This window comes from Halichoerus grypus, chromosome 3 (assembly GCF_964656455.1).
Source record: "Halichoerus grypus chromosome 3, mHalGry1.hap1.1, whole genome shotgun sequence".
Taxonomy (NCBI): Eukaryota; Metazoa; Chordata; class Mammalia; order Carnivora; family Phocidae; genus Halichoerus; species Halichoerus grypus.
In genome coordinates, this window is record NC_135714.1 from 172815632 (window position 1) to 172837494 (window position 21863).

The 21863-nt window shown below is 35.0% G+C and overlaps 1 protein-coding gene across 1 annotated transcript in view; it reads right to left on the reverse strand.

Annotated features, from left to right (window-relative positions):
* Positions 1-21863, reverse strand: part of LOC118552477 (disintegrin and metalloproteinase domain-containing protein 5-like) — a 163394-nt gene that overhangs the window by 127790 nt on the left and 13741 nt on the right. Inside the window, exons 3-7 of the mRNA XM_036118922.2 lie at positions 20189-20244; positions 17949-18027; positions 17617-17693; positions 16626-16800; positions 15720-15785 (exon numbers count right to left, since the gene is read on the reverse strand). Of these exons, the coding sequence (XP_035974815.2) occupies positions 15720-15785; positions 16626-16800; positions 17617-17693; positions 17949-18027; positions 20189-20244 (453 nt within the window). The remainder of the gene's footprint in view (positions 1-15719; positions 15786-16625; positions 16801-17616; positions 17694-17948; positions 18028-20188; positions 20245-21863) is intronic.

The window sequence follows — 21863 nt, forward strand, 5'->3', positions numbered from 1 at the left end:
AACTGATAAGTGAGAAGTAAAACACTATTTGCAGAGGACATGATAGTCTCTACAGAAAACCCTAAAGATCCACCAAACTAATAGTATTAATAAGTGAATTCAGTAAAGCAGCAAGATACAAAATTAATATACAAAAATCTGTTGCATTTCTATACTCATAAGAAGTAGCAGAGGAAAAAATGTAAAAAAAAAAAAAAACCAATCCCATGTACAACTGCATCAAAAATAACAAAATACAAGTGGGTGGGTAGCTAAGATGGTGGAGTAGTAGGAGGACTCTAGGCTTGCTTCCTCCCTCGAACACAGCTAGATAAATATCAAATCATTCTGAGTACCCAAGAAATTGATCTGAGCACTGACAGAACAAACTGCACAACTAGAGAGGGAGAAGAGGCCACATCGTGGAAGGTAGGGGGTGCAGAGATGTGGTTTGGGGGGGAAAATGGATTGCAGGTGCTGTGGAAGGGAGCCCTGGTCACTGAGAGAGGTGAGAGAGAAAGAGAAAGAGAGAGAGAGGAGGGCACGGGACAGCAGAAAGAAAACACTTCCCCAAAGTCACTGAAAGGGAAAAAGAGAGGGGCTGATTTTTGTGTTTTTACAACCAGCGGTGCTCAAAGATTAAGGTTTTAGAGGTCCACAGCATGGCCAGTGTGGAGCCCTGAGGGTGTTGCAGTGCTACTACGGAGAAGAAATGCAGATTGCCTGGGGACATACAGCGTGATCTGAGGATGCCCTGGGACACACTGGGAGAGATGGTTCCCTCTTCTTGGAGCGCATCTGGGAGAGGTGGCATTGCCCCTCTGGGGACAAAAGAGCTGGTGGGTGCCATTTCCCTCCCCCATCCCTCACCATAGGTGCAAAAACACCTGCTGATGGCAGCTAACCTGGACACTGGCTCTTTATTCCAATATGCTCTGTTCCATGCTCCTGTGCTTTGGTGCAACTGCCCTTCTGGGTCAAACCTGTATCAGTCCCAGCATGGTGAGATCTTCCCCTAGAGGACCAGTGCCAGTCACCACCATGCCAGATCCCTAATGTTTGGAGTTTTAAAACTCAACCAGCCTGCCTGGGATAGAGCCCAAGGTGTACTATGTTACTATGCAGGCAGGTAGCCCAGACACAGAGAGTGTGAAGGCAGCGATCTGAGGGACACCTGGGACACACAATGGGAGAATGTTCACTCTTCTGGGAGGGCTTCCCAGACAGCAGTAAGCATGAATTCCCCTCTCTGGGGACAAAGGAACTGTCATTTCCCTCCCCTGCCCCTCAGCATAAACTAACTTCAGTAAGTAGCACAACACCAAGAGTGGTGGCCTAAAATGGTAACATCAGCCCTGCCCCCCTGCACTCTGCAGGTACTGCTTTTCTTGGGAAAGTGTGCCTGAGAACACCAACACAGTGGGAGAGCATAGAACCTTCCGCTGCAGACTAGCTCAAACCACCCCCCACGCACCATGTCTACTGACCATAGGGTTCTACAAAGCTTCAGATCTAGTGGAAATAGCATCAGGTCTCTTTTAACAAGCAGACCAAAGCACACCTAGTTAAGCTTGCCACACACTGAGTAAGGTCCATATACTCCCCACTGCAGGCAAGGAGATACTCTGCAGAGGACTGACCTGAGGAAAAAAGCAGCCAAAACACAGCAGCAGAGTGCACATAGCACACACCAGAGACAATTCCTGAAGTACCAGGTCCTGGACAGTATATGACTTCTTCTTCATAAAGCCATTACTCTTGAGAGCAGGAAACATAGCAGGATTTCCTAATATACAGAAAAAGACAGAGACCTAGACAAAATGCCAAAATGGAGGAATTCATCCCAAATGAAAGAAGAAAAGGCCACAGTCAGGGATCTAATCAAAACAGATATATGTAATATGGCTGATGGAGAATTTAATGTAATAATCATAAGGATACCAGCTGGGCTTGAGAAAAGCATAGAAGACACCAGGGAGTCCCTTACTGGAGACATATAAGATCTAAAAACTAGTCAGGCTGAAATGAGAAATGCAATAACTGAGATTTGAAACCAACTGGATGTAATGAACACAAGGATGGAAGAACCAGAGGAACAAATAAGTGATATGAAAGATGAAATTATGGAAAATAATGAAGCTGAGGAGATGAACCATGAAAGACTACGGACTCTGAGAAACAAACTGAGGGTTTTAGAGGGGAGGGGGGTGGGGGGATGGGTTAGCCTGGTGATGGGTATTAAAGAGGGCATGTACTGAATGGAGCACTGAGTGTTATATGCAAACAATGAATCATGGGACACTACATCAAAAACTAATGATGTAATGTATGGTGATTAACATAACATAATAAAATAAAATAAAAATAAATAAAAATTTAAAAAAAGAAAGAAAATAATGAAGCTGAAAAGAAGAAGGAAAGAAAAGTATTGAATCATGAAGGTAGACTTAGGGAACTCAGTGACTCCTTAAGCATAATAACGTTCATATCATAGGAGTCCCAGAAGACGAAGAGAGGGAAAAGGGGGCAAAAGGCTTATTTGAGGAAATTATAGCTGAAAACATCCCTAATCTGTGGAAGGAAATAGACATCCAAATCCAGTAGGTACAGAGAGCTCCCATTCAAATCAACTAACGCAGGCCAACACCAAGACATAGCATAGTTAAATCTGCAAAATATAGAGATAAAGAAAAAATCCTAAACAAAAGAAGTCACTAACTTACAGGGGAAGACAAATAAGGTTAGCAGCAGATCTAGCCACAGAAACGTAGCAGGCAAGAAGACAGTGGCATTGACATATTCAACATGCTGAATGGAAAAAATATGCACCCAAGAATACTCTATCCAGCAAGGTTGTCGTTCAGAATAGGAGAGACAAAGAGTTTCCCAGACAAACAAAAACTAGAGTCATGACCACTAAACCAGCCCTGCAAGAAATATTAAAGGGGACTCTTTGACAGCAAAGCAAAGACCAAAGGTGACCAAGACAGAAAGAAACAGAGAACATCTCTAGAAACAATGACAGAACAAGTAAGAAAATGGTACTTAATTCATATTTATCAATAATTACTCTGACTTTAAATGGACTAAATGCTGCAATCAAAAGACACAGGGTGTCAGAATGGATTAAAAAAAAACAAGATCCATCTATATGCTGCCTAGAAGAGACTGATTATAGATATAAAGACACATGTAGATTGAAAGTGAGGGGATGGAGAAATATTTACCATTCAAATGGATGTCAAAAAAAGCCAGAGTACCAATACTTATATCAGACACTAGATCTTAAGTCAAAGACTATAAAAAGAGATGAAGAAGGGCACAACATCCTAATTAAGGGGTCTACCCAACAAGAAGATCTAATAATTGTAAATATTTATGCCCACAACTTGGGAGTACCCACATCTATAAAACAATTAATAACAAACATAAGGGAACTCATTGATAATAATACAATAATAATAGGGGACATTAACATCCCACTTGCACCAATGGACAGATCATCAAAGCAGAAAATCAACAAGGAAACAAAGGTTTTGAATGACACAATGGACCAAATGGACTTAACACATATAGTCAGAACATTTCATCCTAAAGCAACAGAATACACATTCTTTTCCAGTGCACATGGAACAGTCTCCAGAATAGATCACATACTGGACATAAATTCAGCCCTCAGCAAGTACAAAAAAAAGGATGGAGATCATCCCATGCATATTTTCAGACCATGGTGCTATGAAACTTGAAGTTAACCATAAGAAAAACTTAGGAAAGACCACAAACATATGGAGGTTAAAGAACATCCTACTAAAGAATGAATGAGTTAACCACGAAATTAAAGAAGAAATAAAAAAAAACATATGGAAACAAACAAAAATGGAAACACAACAGTCTAAAACCTTTGGGATGCAGAAAAGGCAGTCCTAAGAGGAAAGTATATAGCAATACAGGCCTACCTCAAAAATCAAGAAAAATCTCAAATACACAATCTAACCTTACACTTAAAGGAGCTAGAAAAAGAACAAAAAATAAAGGCTAAAGCCAGCAGAAGAAGGGAAATATTAAAGATTAGAGCAAAAATAAATGATATAAAAAACAAAAAAGAGTAGAACAGATTAATGAAACCAGAAGCTTGTTCTTTGAAAAAATTAATAAAATTGGTAAACTCCTAGCCATCCTTATCAAAAAAAATAAAGAATGCAAATAAATAAAATAATAAATGAGAGAGGAAAAATCACAACCAATACCACAGAAATACAAATAATTATAAGAGAATATTATGAGAAATTATATGCTAAAAAATTAGGCAATTAGGAAGAAATGGATCAATTCCTAGAAACATATAAACTACTAAAACTGAAACAGGAAGAATTAGAAAACTTGAACAGACCAATAACCAGCAAAGAAATCAAATCAGTAACCAAAAATCTCCCAATAAACAAAAATTCCAGAGCCAGAGCTTCACAGGGGAATTCTACCAAACATATAAACAAGAGTTAAATACCTATTCTTCCCAAACTATTCCAAACAGTAGATGTGGAAGGAAAACTTCCAAGCTCAATCTATGAAGCCAGCATTACCCTGATTGCAAAACCAGAGAAAGACTCCACTGAAAAAGAGAACTGCAGGACAACATCCCTGAAGAACATGGATACAAAAATTCTCAGCAAAATACTAGCAAATCAAATCCAACAGTGCATTAAAAAAAAAAAAATCACCACAGTCAAGCGGAATTTATTCCTGGGCTGCAAGTGTGGTTCAATATTCACAAATCAATGTGATACACCACATTAGTAAAAGAAAGAATAAGAACCATATGATCCTCTCAACAGATGCAGAAAAAACATTTGACAAAGTACAGCATCCATTCTTGATGAAAACCACCAACAAAGTAGGGATATAATGAACATACCTCAAGATCATAAAGGCCATATACAAAAAACCCACAGCTAATATCATCTTCAATGATGAAAAACTGAGAGCTTTTCCTCTGTGGTCAGGAATAAGGCAGGAATGTCCACTTTCACCACTGTTATTTAAAAAGTATTGGAAGTCCTATCCTCAGCAATCAGACAACAAAAAGAAATAAAAGGCATCCAAATCGGCAAGGAAGAAGTAAAACTTCCACTGTTTGCAGACGACATGATACTCTATGTAGAAAACCCAAAAGATTCCACCAAAAAATTACTAGAACTGATACACAAATTCAGTAAAGTCCCAGGATACAAAATCAATGTAGAGAAATCTGTTGCATTTCTATACACCAATGATGAAGCAGCAGAAAGAGAAATCAAGGAATCAATCCCATTTACAATTGCACCAAAAACCATAAGATACCTAGGAATAAGCCTAACCAAAGAGGGAAAAGATCTATACTCTGAAAACTATACAAAACTTATGAAAGAAATTGAAGATGACACAATGAAGTAGAAAAACATTCCATGCTCATGGATTAGAAGAAGAAATATTGTTAAAATGTCTATAGTGCCTGAAGCAATCTGTACATTTAATGCAATCCTTATCAAAACACCAATAGCATTTTTCACAGAGCTGGAACAAACAATCTCAAAATTTGTATGGAACCACAAAAGACCCTGAATAGCAAAAGCAATCTTGAAAAATAAAAGCAAGCTGGAAGCATCACAATTCCAGACTTCAAGTTATATTACAAAGCTGTAGTCATCAAGACAATATGGTACTGGCACAAAAATAGACACAGAGATCAATGGAACAGAATAGAAAACCCAGAAATGCACTCACAACTATATGATCAACTAATCTCCAAAAAGCAGGAAAAAGTATCTAATAGGAAAAAGACAGCTTCTTCAACAGTGGTGCTGGGAAAACAGGACAGCAACACTCAAAAGAATGAAACTGGACCACTTCCTTACACCATACACAAAAATAAATTCAAAATGAATGAAAGACCTAATTTGAGACAGAAAATCATCAAAATTCTAGAGAAAAACACAGGCAGCAACCTCTTTGACATCAGCTGTAGCAACTTCTTACTAGATACATCTCCAGAAGCAAGGGAAATAAAAGCAAAAATGAACTATTGGTACTTCATCAAAATAAAAAGCTTCTGTACAGTGAAGGAAATAATCAACAAAACTAAAAGGCAACCTCCAGAATGGGAGAAGATATTTGCAAATGACATATCTGATAAAGCGTAAGTATCCAAAATCTATAAAGAACTTATCAAACTCAACGCCCAAAAAATGAATAACCCAGTGAAAAAATGGGCAGAAGACATGAATAGATATTCTTCCAAAGAGAACATTCAGATGGCTAATGGACACATGAAAAGATGCTCAACATCACTCATCATCAGGGAAATACAAATCAAAACCACAATGAGATACCACCTCACACCAATCAGAACGGCTAAAATGAACAACTCAGGAAACAACAGATGTTGGCAAGATGCAGAGAAAGGGGAACTCTCTTACACTGTTGGTGGGAATGCAAAGTGGTGCAGCCACTCTTGGGAAACAATATGGAGGTTCCCCAAAAAGTTAAAAATAGAACTATCCAACAGTCCAGCTATTGCACTACTAGGTAATTATACAATGGATACAAAAATACTGATTTGAAGGGATACATGCATCCTGATGTTTATAGCAGCATTATCAACAATAGCCAAATTATAGAAAGAACCCAAATGGATAAAGAAGATTTTTGGACTATTACTCAGCCATCAAAAAGAATGAAATCTTGCCATTTGCAATGATGTGGACAGAGCTAGGGAGTACTATGCTAAGTGAAATAGTCAGAGTAAGACAAATACCGTATGATTTCACTCATATGTGCAATTTAACAAGCAAAACAAATGAACACGGGGTGGAGGAAATAGAGGCAAACCATAAAACAGACTCTTAACTATAGACAACAAATTGAGGGATGCTGGAGGGGAGGTGGGGGGTATGGGTTAAATTGGTGATGGGTATTAAGGAGGGCACTGGTTGTGATGAGCAGAGTGTTGTATGTAAGTGATGAATCACTATTTCTCCACCTGAAACTAATATTACACTGTATGTTAACTAATTGGTGTTCAAATAAAAACCTGAAGAAAAAAATAACAAACTACCTAAGAATAAATTTAACCAAAGAAGAGAAAGACCTGCATACTCTGAAAACTACAATACACTGATGAAAAAAAAAATTGAAGACAACGGAAGTAAATGGAAAGATATACCATGCTCTTGGGTTGGAAGAATTAATATTGTTAAAATGTCCATACTACCCAAAGCAATCTACAAATTCAATGCAATCCCTATCAAAATACCAATAATATTTTTTACAGAGGTAGAACAAATAATCCTAATATTTGTATGGAACCACAAAAGACTCCAAACAGCCAGAGAAATTTTGAGGGAAAAAAAAGCAAAGCTGGAGGTATCACAATCCCAGATTTCAAGCTGTACTACAAAGTTATAGTAATCAAAACAGTGTGGTACTGGTACAAAAACAGACACACAGATCAAGGGAAAAGAACAGAAAACCCATAAATAAACCTACAATTATATGGCCAATCAATCTATAACATAAAAGGCAAGAATATGCAATGGGGAAAAGGCAGTCTCCTCAATCAATAATGCTGGGAAAACTGGACAGCTATGTGCAAAAGAATTAAACTGGACAACCTTCTTACACCATACACATAAATAAAAATACACAAAAATAAACTCAAAAAGATTAAAGACTTAAATGTAAGGCATACAACTACAAAACTCCTAAAAAAAAAAAAACTTAGGCAGTAATCTCCAGGATACCAAACTTAGCAACATTTTTCTAGATATGTCTCCCCAGGCAAGTGAAACAAAAGCAAAAATAAATTTTTGGACCACATCAAAATAAGAAGGAAACCATCACCAGTATCAAAAGGCAACTTACCAAATGGAAAAGATATTTGCAAATGATGTATCCAATAATGGGTTAATATCCAAAATATATAAAGAAATCCTGTACCTCAACACCAAAAAACAGATAATCTGATTTAAAAATGGACAGAGGACCTGAATAGACGTTTTTCCACAGAAGACATACAGATGGCCAAGAAACAAATGTTGAGCAAAGATGCTCAACATCAGTAATCATCAGGGAAATGCAAATCAAAACCACAATGAGATATCACCTCTCACCTGTCAGAATGACTAATATCAAAAAGATAAGAAATAACAAGTGTTAGCCAGGATGTGGAGGGAGCCCTCATGCACTGTTGGTAGGAATGTAAACTGGTGCAGCCCCTGTGCTGGGCTGTATCGTCAAAAACTTATAAATAGGAATACCATATAATCTACTAGTTCCACTGCTGGGTATTTACCCAGAGAAAATGAAAACACTAATTTGAAAACATATATGCACTCTTATGTTCACTGCAGCATTATTTACAATAGGTAAGCTGTGGAAGCAACCCAAGTGTCCACTGAAAGATGAATGGATAAAGAAAATGTGGTATATATGTAAACAATGGAATATTACTCGGTCATTAAAAAAAAAAAAACAATGACATCTTGCCATTTGTGACAACATGGGTGGACCTACAGGGTATTATTCCAAGTGAAATAAGTCAGATACAAAAAGACAAATCTACATGATTTCATTCATATGAGGAATCCAAAAAACAAAATAAAAAAGCAAACAAACAAGAAATAGAAACAGACTCATAAATACAGAGAAGAAAACAAGAAACAGAAACAGACTTATAAATACAGAGAAGAAAACTGGTTGTCAGAAAGGAGAAGGGTCAAGTACACAGGCAAAATATGTGAAGGGGATTAAGAGGTATAAAATTCTCATTATAGAATAAATAATCCATGGGGATGAAAAGCACAGCATAAAATTTAGTCAATAATACTGTAATAACTTTGTATGGTGACAGATGGTCACTATACTTACGTGGTGAGCACTTTGTAATGTATGGAATTGTCCAATCTCTATGTTGTACACCTGGAACTAATATAGCATTGTATGTCAACTATACTTCAATAAAAAAATACAACCCATCAAGACTTAATCAGAAAGAAATAAAATATCTGAATAGAGCAATTACTAGAAAGGAGATTGAATCAATAATTTTTTTAAATGTCCCAATGAAGAAAAGCTCAGGACTAGATGAACTCACTAGTGAATTTTTTTTTTTTTTTTCTCGCTGGTGAATTTTACCAAATAGTTGAAGAATTAACACCAATTCTTCTCAAACTCTGCCAAAAAAAATATCAAAGATGTTGGAACACTCTCAAATTCATTTTATAAAGCCAGCATTACCCCGAAAGCAAGGCCAGAAAAGGGCACTACAAGAAAAGTACACAGCAATATTCCTGACGAATATTGATGGAAAATTGTCAATAAAATACTAGCAAACTGAATTCAGCACATTAAAATATCATTCACCATGAACAAGTTATAGCTAGAACAACCAGACTGAAATCAATAAGGACACAGAAGACTTGAATACACTATATAGCAATTGACCTAACAGACATATACAGAACATTCAACAGCAGCATATACATTCTTCTAAAGGACATATGGAACAATCTGCAAAAGAGACTACATGTTAGGCCATAAAACAAGTCTCAACAAATTTAAGAAGATTGAAACAATATCAAGTATCCTCTCTGACCACAATAAAATGAAACGAGAAATCAACAGGAGGAAAACAGGAAAATCCACAAATATGTGGAAGTTAACTCACTCTTAGAAAACCAGTGGGTCAAAGAAAAAATCACAAGGGACTAAGAAAATATCTGGAGGTTCATGAAAGCAATACATAACATTCCAAAGTTAAGGGATGCAGTGAAAACACTACTAATATGGATATTTATAGAGAAAATGCTTACATTAAAAAAAATAAAGTTCTCAAATCAGTGACCTAAATTTTTACCTCGAGGAACTCTAAAACATAAAAACAAACTACAGACGATTCTCAACTTATGACAGTTTGACTAACAATTTTTCTAATTTACAATGATGCAAAAGTGATACACATTCAATAAAAACTGTACTTGGATTTTTGAGTGTAGACCTTTTCCCAGGCTAGCAATACGGAGCGCAATACCCTCTTGTGATGCTAGGCGGTGGCAGTGAGCCATGTGATCACAAGGGTACATAATTTATACAGATATACAGCCATTCTGTACCTATACAGTCATTCTGTTTTAAACTTTCAGTACCGTATTTAATAAATTACATGAGATATTTGACACTTTATTATAAAGCAGGCTTTGTGTTAGATGATTTTGCCCAGCTGTAGGTTAATGGAAGTGTTCTGAGATGTTTAAGGTAGGCGAGGCTAAGCTATGATGTTTGGTAGGTTAGGTGTAGTAGATGCATTTTTGACTTATATTTTCAACTTACGATAGGTTTATCATGCCATAACTCCATGGTAAGTTGAGGAAGATCTGAAACCAAAAGTTAACAGAAGGAAGGAAATAATAAAGAATAAAACAGAGAAAAATGAAAGAATAGAAAAACAATCTTTAAAATCAATGAAAACAAGAGTTGGTTTTTTGAAAAGATCAACAACTTGACAAACTCTTAGACTAATAAAAAAGGCACAGATAAATAAAATAGAAATAGGGGCACCTGGGTGGCTCAGTCGGTTAAGCATCTGTCTTCAGCTCAGGTTATGATCCCAGTGTCCTGGGATGGAGCCCCACATTGGGCTCCCCTGTTGGCAGGAAGCCTGCTTCTCCCTCTCCCTCTGCCTGCCACTCTCCCAGCTTGTGCTCTCTCTCTCTCTCTCTGTCAGATAAATAAATAAAATCTTTTTTTTAAAAAAAGGAAATGAAGAGAGGACATTTCAACTAATGTCACGGAAATAAAAAGGATTATAAGACTACTAAGAATAATTATATGCCAACAAATTGGATAACCTATAAGAGAAAGATAAATTTCTACCAAGACCAAATGCATATCAAGACTAAATCACAAAGAAATAAAAAAAATCTGACCAGACAAATAAAGAGTAAGGATATTGGATCAGTAATCAAAAACATCTCAATAAAGAAAAGCTCAGGACCAAATGAATTCACTGGAGAATTCTACCAAACATTTAAAGAAAAATTAACACTAATCCCCCTCAAGCTCATTCTAATAATTGTATAGGAGAAAACACTTCCAAACTCATCCTATGAGGTCAGCATTATCCTGATACAAAACTCAGATAAAGGTCGCCTGGGTGGCTCAGATGGTTAAGCGTCTGCCTTCGGCTCAGGTCATGATCCCAGGTTCCTGGGATCGAGCCCCACATCGGGCTCATGGCTCAGCGGGGAGCCTGCTTCTCCCTCTCCCTCTGCCTCTCTCCCTGCTCATGCTCTCTCTCTCTCTCTGTATCTCTGTGTCTCAAATGAATAAATAAAATCTTTAAAAAAAAAAAAAAACTCAGATAAAGACACTACAAGAAAAATAGAAGTCAATTATCCTTGGTGATGATTGATGCAAAAATCATTAATAAAATATTAGCAAAATGAATTCAACAGTTCATTAAAAGGATCATACATTATGACCAAGTGGGATTTATACCTGGAACATAAGAATGGTTCAACATATTAAAAAATCAATCAATGTAATTCCACACATTAATGAAGTGGAGGACCAAAAAAATGATCATTTCAATTGATGCCAAAAACGTGACAAAAATTCAGCACTATTTCATCATAAAAACATCCAACAAACTAGTAATAGAAGTACCTCAACATAATAAAAGCCACTACATGATCACAGATAATATCACACTCAACAGTGAAAGACTGTTTTTTTTTTCCTAAGAACAGGAAAAAGGCAACCACGCCCACCCTCACCACACTATTCAACATAGTACTAGAGGTCCTAACTACAGGATTTAGAGAAGAAAAAGAAAAAAAAGGCATTCAAATGAGAAATAAAGAAGTAAAATTATCTCTGTTCACCAATATGATTCTATATGCAGAAAGCCCTACAGTTTCCATCAAAAAAATTGTTAGAGCTAGGAAACAATTTCAGCAGTTATAGGATATAAAATCAACACACAAAAATCAGTTGCTTCTATACACAAACATGACCAAGCACAAAATGGAATTAAGAAAATGCTCCCTTTTACTATAGTATCAAAAAGGATAAACTGGGGCGCCTGGGTGGCTCAGTTGTTAAGCGGGTGCCTTGGGCTCAGGTCATGATCCCGGGGTCCTGGGATCGAGCCCCACATCAGGCTCCCTGCTCAGCGGGAGGCCTGCTTCTCCCTCTCCCACTCCCTCTGCTTGTGTTCCCTCTCTTGCTGTGTCTCTCTCTGTCAAACAAATACATAAAATCTTTAAAAAAAAAAAAAGGATAAAATATTTAAGAATAGACTTAACCAATGAGGTGAAAGCCTTGCACACTGAAAGCTAAAAACATTGGCAAAAGAAATCAAAGAATATACAGACAAATGGAAAGTCATCTCATGCTCATGAACTGGAAGACTTCGTAGTGTTAAAATAGTGTTAAAATGCCCAAACTACCCAAAGAAGCTATCTACAGATTCACTGCAATCTTTATCAAAATCCCAATGGCATATTTTGCAGAAATAGAAAAAATAGCCTAAGAGAAGAATGTTATAGTGTCTCACTTCCTGATTTTGAAACATATTACAAAGCAACAGTAATCAAAACTATATGGTATTGGCATAAAGACAGATATATGGAACAATGGAATAGAATAGAGCACCCAGAAATAAAGCTCTGAGTATATATGGCCAAATGCTTTTCAACACAGGTGCCAACATACACAGTGGAAAATGGTCAGTGTCTTCAACAAATGGCACTGGAAAAACTATATCTATCTACATGCAAAAGAATGAAGTTGGACCCTTACTTTATATTATATACAAAAGTTAACTCAAAATTGGCATAAATGTAAAACCTAAAATTATAAAACTCCTGGAAAAAGGCATAGGAGAAAACTTTCAGGACATTGGATTTGGCAGTCACTTCTTGGATATGACACCAAAAACACAGGCAAAAAAAGTAAAAATAAACAAATGGGATTACATTAAACTTAACCTTTGTGCATCAAAGGAAACAACAGGGTGAAAAGGCAACCTACAGAATGGGAGAAAGCATTTGCAAACCACATATCTGATAAGAAGTTAATATCTGGAATATACAAAGAAATCCTATAGCTCAACAACAACAACAAAGTAACTTTAAAATTTTTTAATAATAGAAATATTAATATTAATATTAATAATGGAAAACAGTATAGCAGTTCCTCAAAAAATTAAACATAGAATTAACATATGTTCTAACAATCCAGCTTCTGGGTATACACCTGAAAAATTCAAAGCAAGATCACAAAGAGATATTTACATATTCATGTTCCTTGCAGCATTATTCACAATAGCCTGAAGGTAGAAGAAACCCAAATGTCCATTAATAGAAGACTGGGTAAAGAAAATGTGGTATATAACATGCAATGGGATATTCACAGCCTTAAAAAGGAAAACAATCCTGTCGCATGCTACAATATGGATAAAACCTGAGGACATTATGCAAAGCAAAATAAGCCAGTCACAGAAGCTCAAATACTATATGATTCCACTCATATGTATTATCTAAAGTAGTCAAAATCATAGAAACAGAAAACCAGAAAGGTATTTGCCAAGAGGGGCAGGGGATGCAGGGGAGAGGCGATATTAGGGTTTAATGGGCATAGAATGTTGGTTTTCAGGATGAAAAGGTTCTAGAAATCTGTTAAACAACAATGTGAATATACTTAACACTACTGAACTATATATTTAAAAATGGTTAGTATGGAAAATTTAATATTAAATGCTTTTCACCACAATAAAAAAAAAGAATGAAGGAAATTAGTATTCAATACTAGATCTCTCTGACTCCAAATTATGTACTTACAACTGCTAAATCTAGTTTACTATGAAACACAATAAACTCTGTATTCATTCACTAGAAAACAATTAGAGAAATGGGTAATTTCACATTGGTAGACTATTTCAAGAAAGAGCACCAGGGAAGCTTCCTTAGCAAGCTCCTCACTGAACTTCACCAAGGCCATAGTCAATCCTCATACTGACACTGGTAACCACACAGCAATATAAATTGTGTTTAAATGAAGTAGTTGATACCTTTTAAGTGTATCCCTACGCACTTTTAAATTTTAATGAACAGTTATTATCTCTGTGAGGAAAAAAAGTGGCTAAAAAGTAATCCTGTAAAAAGAAAAGCTGTATCAATAAAGAGCTTTCAGATTGGTTAAAAGGATTTGAGATTGGTATTAGTCCAAAAAGGTCTCTGGGGTCCCAACCAAATAATGGTTACTGGTTTAAGCCACTAAATTTTGAAGTGATTTTCTATGCAGTAATAGATAACTTATGCTTATCTTGAAGTCTACTTTGTCTGATACTAATCTAGTTAAACAAGTTTTTTAGAATTTTTGTTCTTATATTTTTACAGTCTTTTACTTTCATTAGGTACCATATTTTAGATATGTCAGTTTTAGGCAGAATGTGTGCATTCATGTGTCTTGCATGATAAACTTTGTCTTTGCTTTTAATTAGTCTTTATCTTTGGTTTTTAATTACAGTACTTAATCCCTCTACACCTAATATAATTACTTATTTATTTGAGTTGAAATTTATCTTAACCTTAGCTTTTAAATTTGTCCCACATTTACGAAACAAAAATTTAATGTATAATGTTTTCCTTTCCCTTTATTGACTTCTTTTTGTTGATTATGCTTAAAATTCTGCTTGACCACTTCTAATTGCTTTGCAATTTTACCGGAATATGATTTTAGAATATGTGTTGGCATTGTACTGGGTCAGCTTAGCTATGCTAAAAAAAAAAACAAAAACAAAAACCCTCCCACTCATTAGTGAGCCAATGCACTTCAATTTTTGTAACCTCTGCCAATATTTAGCTCAGCTTCCCTGCCTCATATCCACCTCTTCTGAAATCAACAGACTCCCTTATGGAATGAAATATTTTTATAACATATCTTAAAATTTTAATATCTGAAGGTTTTCTGTATCTAAATCTATTATTTTTTGTTTTGCTAACCCTTGTTTATGGTAGCTAATTTTCTTATGAATTTTGAGCTCATATATGGCTGGTAATAATCTGTGGGAATCCTGCTTGAAGTTGCATTCCTATGGAGAGAAATATTCTTTGCCTCCAACAGGTGCCCTTGGATCTCACCAACCAGGAATAAATGTAGCCTCATAGTTCAGAATCTCCTAACAACCTACGTTGTACAAATTAAAAACCTAAACCCATACAGGATCAGAAGTATAATCATGAATCCTCAATGTGAAAATTTTGTTCATTTGTTTTTCTGTCATTTCATTTACCTAGAACTAAGAATGAAACAGATAACTTGTTTTCTCCCTTCACTTAGAAAAAGTAGCATATTTGTTTTGAAGGCAATTCTTTCAATGAGGCTGAAGCAGTTAAATACATTGTATGTGGAGGTTGAGGGTTTCACTGAGGATGTAGTTCTTTTGAAAAAAAGAAAAATAGACTGACAAGCTTTAAAAAAATGAAAAATGCTTTACTTTACAAAAGCATTTAGAGAACCTCATATATAAAATAAGTGAATTAACAAACACTTGGCTTATGCACAATTTTTAAGAAGTTATTAATTGCAAAAGCAAAATAAACATTTATCAAAAATGTTTTTAAAATTTTTATTACATCCTTGAAATCAAGTTAGATACAAAGGTTAAATCATTTTAAAATAACAATACATAAAAAAGGACCTACCAGATTTTTATCCACAACAATATATATTTCAACATACTGAGGGCGTAACTTGAAAAATTCAGTTCTCTGAAAAACAAACATGAGTCCTGAGGAATTTCCAAAAATTAACCTTCTATTGAAATTATATTCAGAAACTGAGACATAGTGCTACTGATTATATAACAAAGCTGCTTCCAAATACAAAATTTAGGTACTATTCAGAAAATTCCAGTCCAAAAAGTGCCTGTGGTTAATAGGAATGTTCAATGAGATCCCAAGCTATACAAGAATCCAGGTATCTGTTAATTTTAGCAATAGCTGCAATTGGAAATATCAACATTAATCTTTTATTTCTTGCCTTGTGATAATTTTCATAGTAGTCTTCCATATGGGCAGATTTTCTGCTACCAATTATTAGGAAACTACTTCTGGCAAACAATAAAGTTTAGAAAATATTACTGGAGTTTACAATCAATGGCAGTTCACTAGAGCCAGGAATGTTATTTATGACGTTATAGCAGTTTACAGGCCTTTGTGGAAGAAGAATTCATTGCTTTGTTTTACATGTACCTTTATGTGGGCCACTAACAGTATTCATTTCTGAACTCTCCTGAAGCAAAGACTTAACTTAGAAATCCAGATCACATGACATTTTCACCTAATTTATCAGCCTAATTGAGGAAAAGGAATAATTTACATTAACTATCCAAATGTCCACATGTGAACATTAATTTTTTGGTTTCTTGAATCCTATATTCACATATGTGTCCAAGATTAACTACCTAAGTCTTTACTAAACTTTAATCTCATAACAAGCTTAATGAAGAAATAATCTTAAGATCTGTAAGTCATCAAATTTTGCTCTGAAAGTAGTTTTCATTTCACAGAATTATAAGGAAGAAGTTAAATTTAAAAGTCAACACTTACTTCTGAATTTTTTCTGATATGATAATATGTATTATTATAGCTGTAAGTCTTAGTTTCTCCTAAGAGAGGTACACTAGTGTTATCATATTTTTCTTCATAAATCATGTGCACAAATCCTGATACGGCCTCCATTGGTTCAATTCCATATGAGATGTTTTTAAGCTGTAATGTGCCCCTGAGTATTAAAATAATCAAAACAAGTCTGAAATTATTCTACCAAAACTATAACATTCTAATGAGAAATTTTGGCAAAAAAAAATTTTTTTTTACATTTAAAGTCACCTTGGTTTCTCTACTTTATTCATTGAGGTGTTAAACTCAAAACTGGACCAGTAATACCACAGGATGCATTCTGCCTTATATTACAAATATTCTAAGAGAAATATTTTATTATCTTAAAGAAAGCATGTAAGTGGCATGAACCCATCTGATTAAACAGGTTAGGACCCCTTCCTAGGGTATAGATTTTCTAAGCCAGCCTGTCAGATCTTTAGGCACTATCTTCCTTAGTCTTGGGTCCTTTCTTCTTTTTGAGATACCTACTCTTCCCTGACACTTAATGTCCTATGTCATTTTTTGTGTGGACTTAACTGAAGGTATTACCTGCCTAAAAATTACCAGAAGCAGAGCCAAAATAGCTATCAGATCTAGGCATTCTACAATTTTTGACCATGCTAGGAAATTAAGAAATCAATAAAAACATTAAAAATCTGGAAAAACTAAAGAAGTATGGAGAGACCAACCAACACTCCCTACACTCAAGGCCACTCAAAGCCTCAAGCAGCAGAACCTGTTAGAATCAACAAGTAGCCTTCCATCAGGGACAAGTGCTGCCAAGGTGACCAATTCTATTTTACCAGTAATTCTGTTTCACTCCTTAGGGAACTGAGATAACAAAGGTGAATATAGAACTAGAAAAGATAAACGGAGGATCAACTCAAGTTAGCAGGATCAAATACCAGCAATGGAATATCTTTAAATAGGCTACAACCTGAGTCCCGAACAAGTGTGGAGCGACACAAGAGAATTTGGAAAACCTGCAACATATCCGTGATAACTGCAATCCATCTGGAAAAAAATACACAAGAACAAATGGATAACTTATTTTTAAAATGTGTCATTTTTATTTATTACTTTATCTACCTTAGTACTTTAACATGCATGGGCAATTACCCAATGAAATTTTGCCAGGTAGAAATAAGAACTAGTCCAAATTATTCAATTTCAGTGAGTGTGTAACATAGTATTCTAGAAATTTCAGAATATTTACATTTTTAAAGATAATTCAGAGTAAGAAATCTGTAAGAAAAAGCTAAGTCTTACCTGCACTAACAAAGGCTGAGAGTGTTGGGTGTCATCTTTGTCATAAGAGTAAACAACAGAAACTGAAGATAAAAATGTTCTAGACAAAAATCACAAAACATGCTCAAGTTGTAAAACAGGAAACATAGAAAAAATTATTCTTAATAATACAAATTGTCCTTTTACTAAGGAATTGTAGTGCCAATTACCTTTGCGTAGTCAATTGTCCAAATACTTTTCTGTCAGTTACAATAAACCAGGTGCTGAAGAAAGCATTTTAACTATAGTAACATACAATACTAAAATGCATGCTAATGAACAACTCAAATAGCTAGAAATAGCAAATAGTAAAATAACATAGGTCCCAATTTCCAACTTAGAACTTTAAAATCTTTGTCTTTATCACTCACTGATTCCAGATTTTAAACCTGAATCTTAAAAACTAGGGTTAGAACAAAATTTTAAAAGATTTGCTTAACATTACTACAAAGTCATATTCACTAAGCTTAGCTAAGTACCAAGTTCTCGATAACCTTGGTCAGAATTTTCCTTCATTCTCCTCAGTAACAGTTCAGAAACTTGACACCTCTCCTGCCAATCATTCCATGTAATTTCCATGTCACTTTTGTTTCAGACCCCCTCTACCCATCCTCATTCCTCATCTTTATTTCCAGGAGATGACTACTTCTATTGTTCAAAGCACACCCTACACTTGTGCTACAAATCCCACCTGTGCCATATATTGAAGATGGTTTTCCAATCCTATAATTTCAAACTATTCCTCTCTACTGTTTTTTACGTTAATGCTATTAAAAAGTTTATTATGAAATCATTACCTTCATAAATAATTCTCCCTTGACCTGTGTCCTATTCTGGCAATTCCTCATGTATTTTCAATTCTCAACAGATTCTATCAATAGAGTAGTCTACACATAGTTTCTCCACTTTATCAATTCTTATTCACCCTGAAACTGCTCTGGGAAAGATTCATAACCATCAGAATGTCAGATCCAAAAGGCAATTTTAAAATCATTGCTTTGGACTTCTGCCATCATTTTGAAAACTCTGACCCTCAGTCTAATCACTTAATTTACATCACACATCACTCTTCTGCTTTTCTTCCTACCTCCCTAACCCTTCCAGCTTGATCTTCCATGTTGGCCGCTCTTTTTTATTATGCTTATCTCAGAAATATTGATCTTTCCTAGGATTCAATCTTTAGTCACCAGTCTATAAGCACTCTATAAGCTCTCTTTTTTTATATTACAGCCAAACTATTGATTACTGCTAATCTATATCCTTATTGTCATTCTCTCCTCAGAGATTCAAATTCCTATATTCATATACTTAATGGAGAAAACCCACTTGGATGTCTTATAAGGCACTGCAAACCAAACTCAACCCTTCCTCACACATATATTTCACTTGTTTCTCATTTAATTAATTATAAGCTACCCATTTTCTTAAGCAACAACTAAATTATCTAAGATACCTCACTTTTTCTCAATCACTCTAACAAATCCACCTTTGAGGTCTACTGAATTTTTCTTTCCTGTGCTATGGCCAATGCCATTGTTCAAGCCACCATCATCACTCACCTAAACTCTTATATAACCACATAATTAGAAACCTTACCTCAACTTCTCCTTCTTTAAAAACAGCCTAAACTCTCAATGGGACTATAAAGTACATGCTTAAAAACATTTTTGGCTTCCAATATCCTTATCATGGCATTATAGATCTACAACCTGGCTCCTGCCTACTTTCCAAAATCTTTTACTTCTATCCTCCAGAAATACATCCTTTAGTAATTCACATGGACTTTTTGCCCACCACAGAAGTGACTCTGTCTCATACCTCCATGTTTTGCACACGATTTCCTCTAAACAGAATGTCCCCCTACACTACCTCATTTCTTTACAGCACTCATAAGGTATCTTCTCTCGAGATACAAATTATCTTTACCTCTTTTCAAAAAACTTTCCTTGATTTCCAAAGAATACTATTTACACATTTATTATAATACCATATTATAATAAAATTCTCCCTCTCTCTATTAGTTTGTCTGAATATATAAATTCACTGTGGACCATGTTTCATCTTTGTATGCCTATGATTTTACCCAATAATCAATATACAATAAGTATCACATGTATATAGATATCAATGCACATTTGAATTGAAATGATTCTATTCATACCCATTTTTAAAAATCAAGAAAACAAAGAATTAAAATTTGAAAGGATAAAATAGTTACTTACTGTTTTGTGAGATGGACAAAATATGGCTTTCCTTTTATTGTAATGATATAAGCAACCTGTAACATGAGTATCCAAAATATCAGTAATAACACTTGTAAATAATATATGCTAAATAATGCATTTTCTGAGTTATGCTTTAAAAATATTGACAAAATTAATAATTATGTATAACCATTATATATGCTTCCCTTCCTGTGTGATATTCAAAGCCTCAGAATTCTAAATTGAGAACTATATACTAGTCCCCACAAGCCTTTATTCACCCTAACTAACATTTCTGAGGGAGAAGTTTGCCTGATGATTATTATCTTTTGGCTTAGACATATACCACCCTTCACTATGCCCAAGGCAAATACCAAAGACGCCCACCTCACTTTAAAGAACCTATTACTTGTTTACTCCCAGACCTCCCAAAATTAAACTGAAAGAAATACTACCCCATGGAAGAAACACTCCTAAAATATAGCAGTACAAGAAATGCACTACACCTCTAGCAATATAACATAATAAGTACCATTGCACTTTGCTTATCCACATAAGCAATGAAATGCCTCTGGAATAGAATGTAGGAGAGGATAGAGGGGGAGCAGAGACATGTCTAGAGAACCCACCAAAAGATAATAGAAAATATGAGTCACTAAATTATTTATTTGGCTAATTTTTAAAAATTATTTTAACAAAAGAAATAGCCATTTAAAAGTTTTCAGTTCCTCAACTTTGTATTATAACAGAACAAGATTCTTTGCAACAGATAAATGTTCTCAAGAGTCTTTTGAATGACACTCTAGAAATAAGTATATAAATGAAATCTGGTGAGGATCCTGAGAATTGTGTCCTCTAAAAATACCCTGTTATTAAACAAATATGATGAAAAATAAAGTGGAATATGATAGCATCAACAAAATTTTAAATCCACACAGCTAACAAAACAAAACAAAAAACCTAGAATTTAAATATTAAGAAATGTACAAAACTGACAGGAAGAGAAAAAAAACTTCAAAAAGTCATCACCTAGAGCTTCTACAACTTTTCATACACAGCATCTAAATGTTTGGGTTGAATTGTCTTCCTCCTTCCAAATTTATATGTGAATTCCTAACCCCAGGACCTTGGAACATGATCTTATTCAAAGATAGGATCCTTATAGAAGCAATAAAGTTAGGTTTCTAGGGTGGATCTTAATCCAATATGACTGGTATCCTTATAAAAAAGGGGAAATTTGAACACAGACATATACAAAGGGGAATGCCATGTGAAGATTCGCAAGGAGAAGACTCCATCTATATAAGCCAAGGAGAGAGGCCTGAGGCAGATTCTCCCTCACAGTCCTCAGAAAGAACCAACCCTGCTAACACTCTGATCTTCTAGCCTTCTTTGTTGAACTGTGGAAAAATACATTGCTGTTGCTTAAGCCACATGGCTTGTGTTACTTTGTTATGCAATCCCTTGAAAACTAACACACCAATTTTCAATGAAAAATTATAAGAAATGCAAAAGAACAGGATCAAATTACCAAAAACCAAATAAAAAATAGGGAATTATAACAAAGCTACAGGTAATATGCATATTAACCATGACTCAAGTGAGAAAAATATGGAGAATTTCAGAAGGGTAGAATATCTAATATACAAATTGAAATTCTAGAGCAGAAAAAATGCAATACCTGCTATTAAAA